Source organism: Nestor notabilis, unplaced genomic scaffold (genome assembly GCF_000696875.1).
Source record: "Nestor notabilis isolate BGI_N333 unplaced genomic scaffold, ASM69687v1 scaffold24716, whole genome shotgun sequence".
NCBI lineage: Eukaryota > Metazoa > Chordata > Aves > Psittaciformes > Psittacidae > Nestor > Nestor notabilis.
The window spans coordinates 639-924 of NW_009934616.1; the positions used below are offsets into that span (position 1 = coordinate 639).

The 286-nt window shown below is 60.1% G+C and overlaps 1 protein-coding gene across 1 annotated transcript in view; it reads left to right on the top strand.

Moving 5' to 3' along the window:
• LAMTOR2 (late endosomal/lysosomal adaptor, MAPK and MTOR activator 2) overlaps window positions 1–284 on the top strand; it is a gene marked incomplete at both ends in the record, with an annotated part of 898 nt that extends 614 nt beyond the window's left edge. The window contains one exon of the mRNA XM_010017442.1: window positions 256–284. Within this exon, the coding sequence (XP_010015744.1) occupies window positions 256–284 (29 nt within the window). The remainder of the gene's footprint in view (window positions 1–255) is intronic.
• Window positions 285–286: the final 2 nt, after the last annotated feature.

The following is a 286-nucleotide window of genomic DNA, read 5'->3' on the forward strand; positions in this document are numbered from 1 at the left end:
CAGCTTCTCTGGGCCCCCTGTGCCAGCGCCTCAGCACCCTCACAGGGAAGAGCTTCTGACCCAGAGCTCATCTCAATCTCCCCTCTGGCAGGTTCATGCCATTCCCCTTGTCCTGTCCCTCCATCCCTTGTCCAAAGCCCCTCTCCAGGTCTCCTGTCACTGTACAATGAGATATGGACTAACAGAAGCACACGGGAGCAGGGTATGGGTTGTGAAGCCCCCTCCGGCCCTGCTCACTCCACTCTCCACTCGCAGGCACAGGCGCTGGTCCAGTACCTGGAGGAGC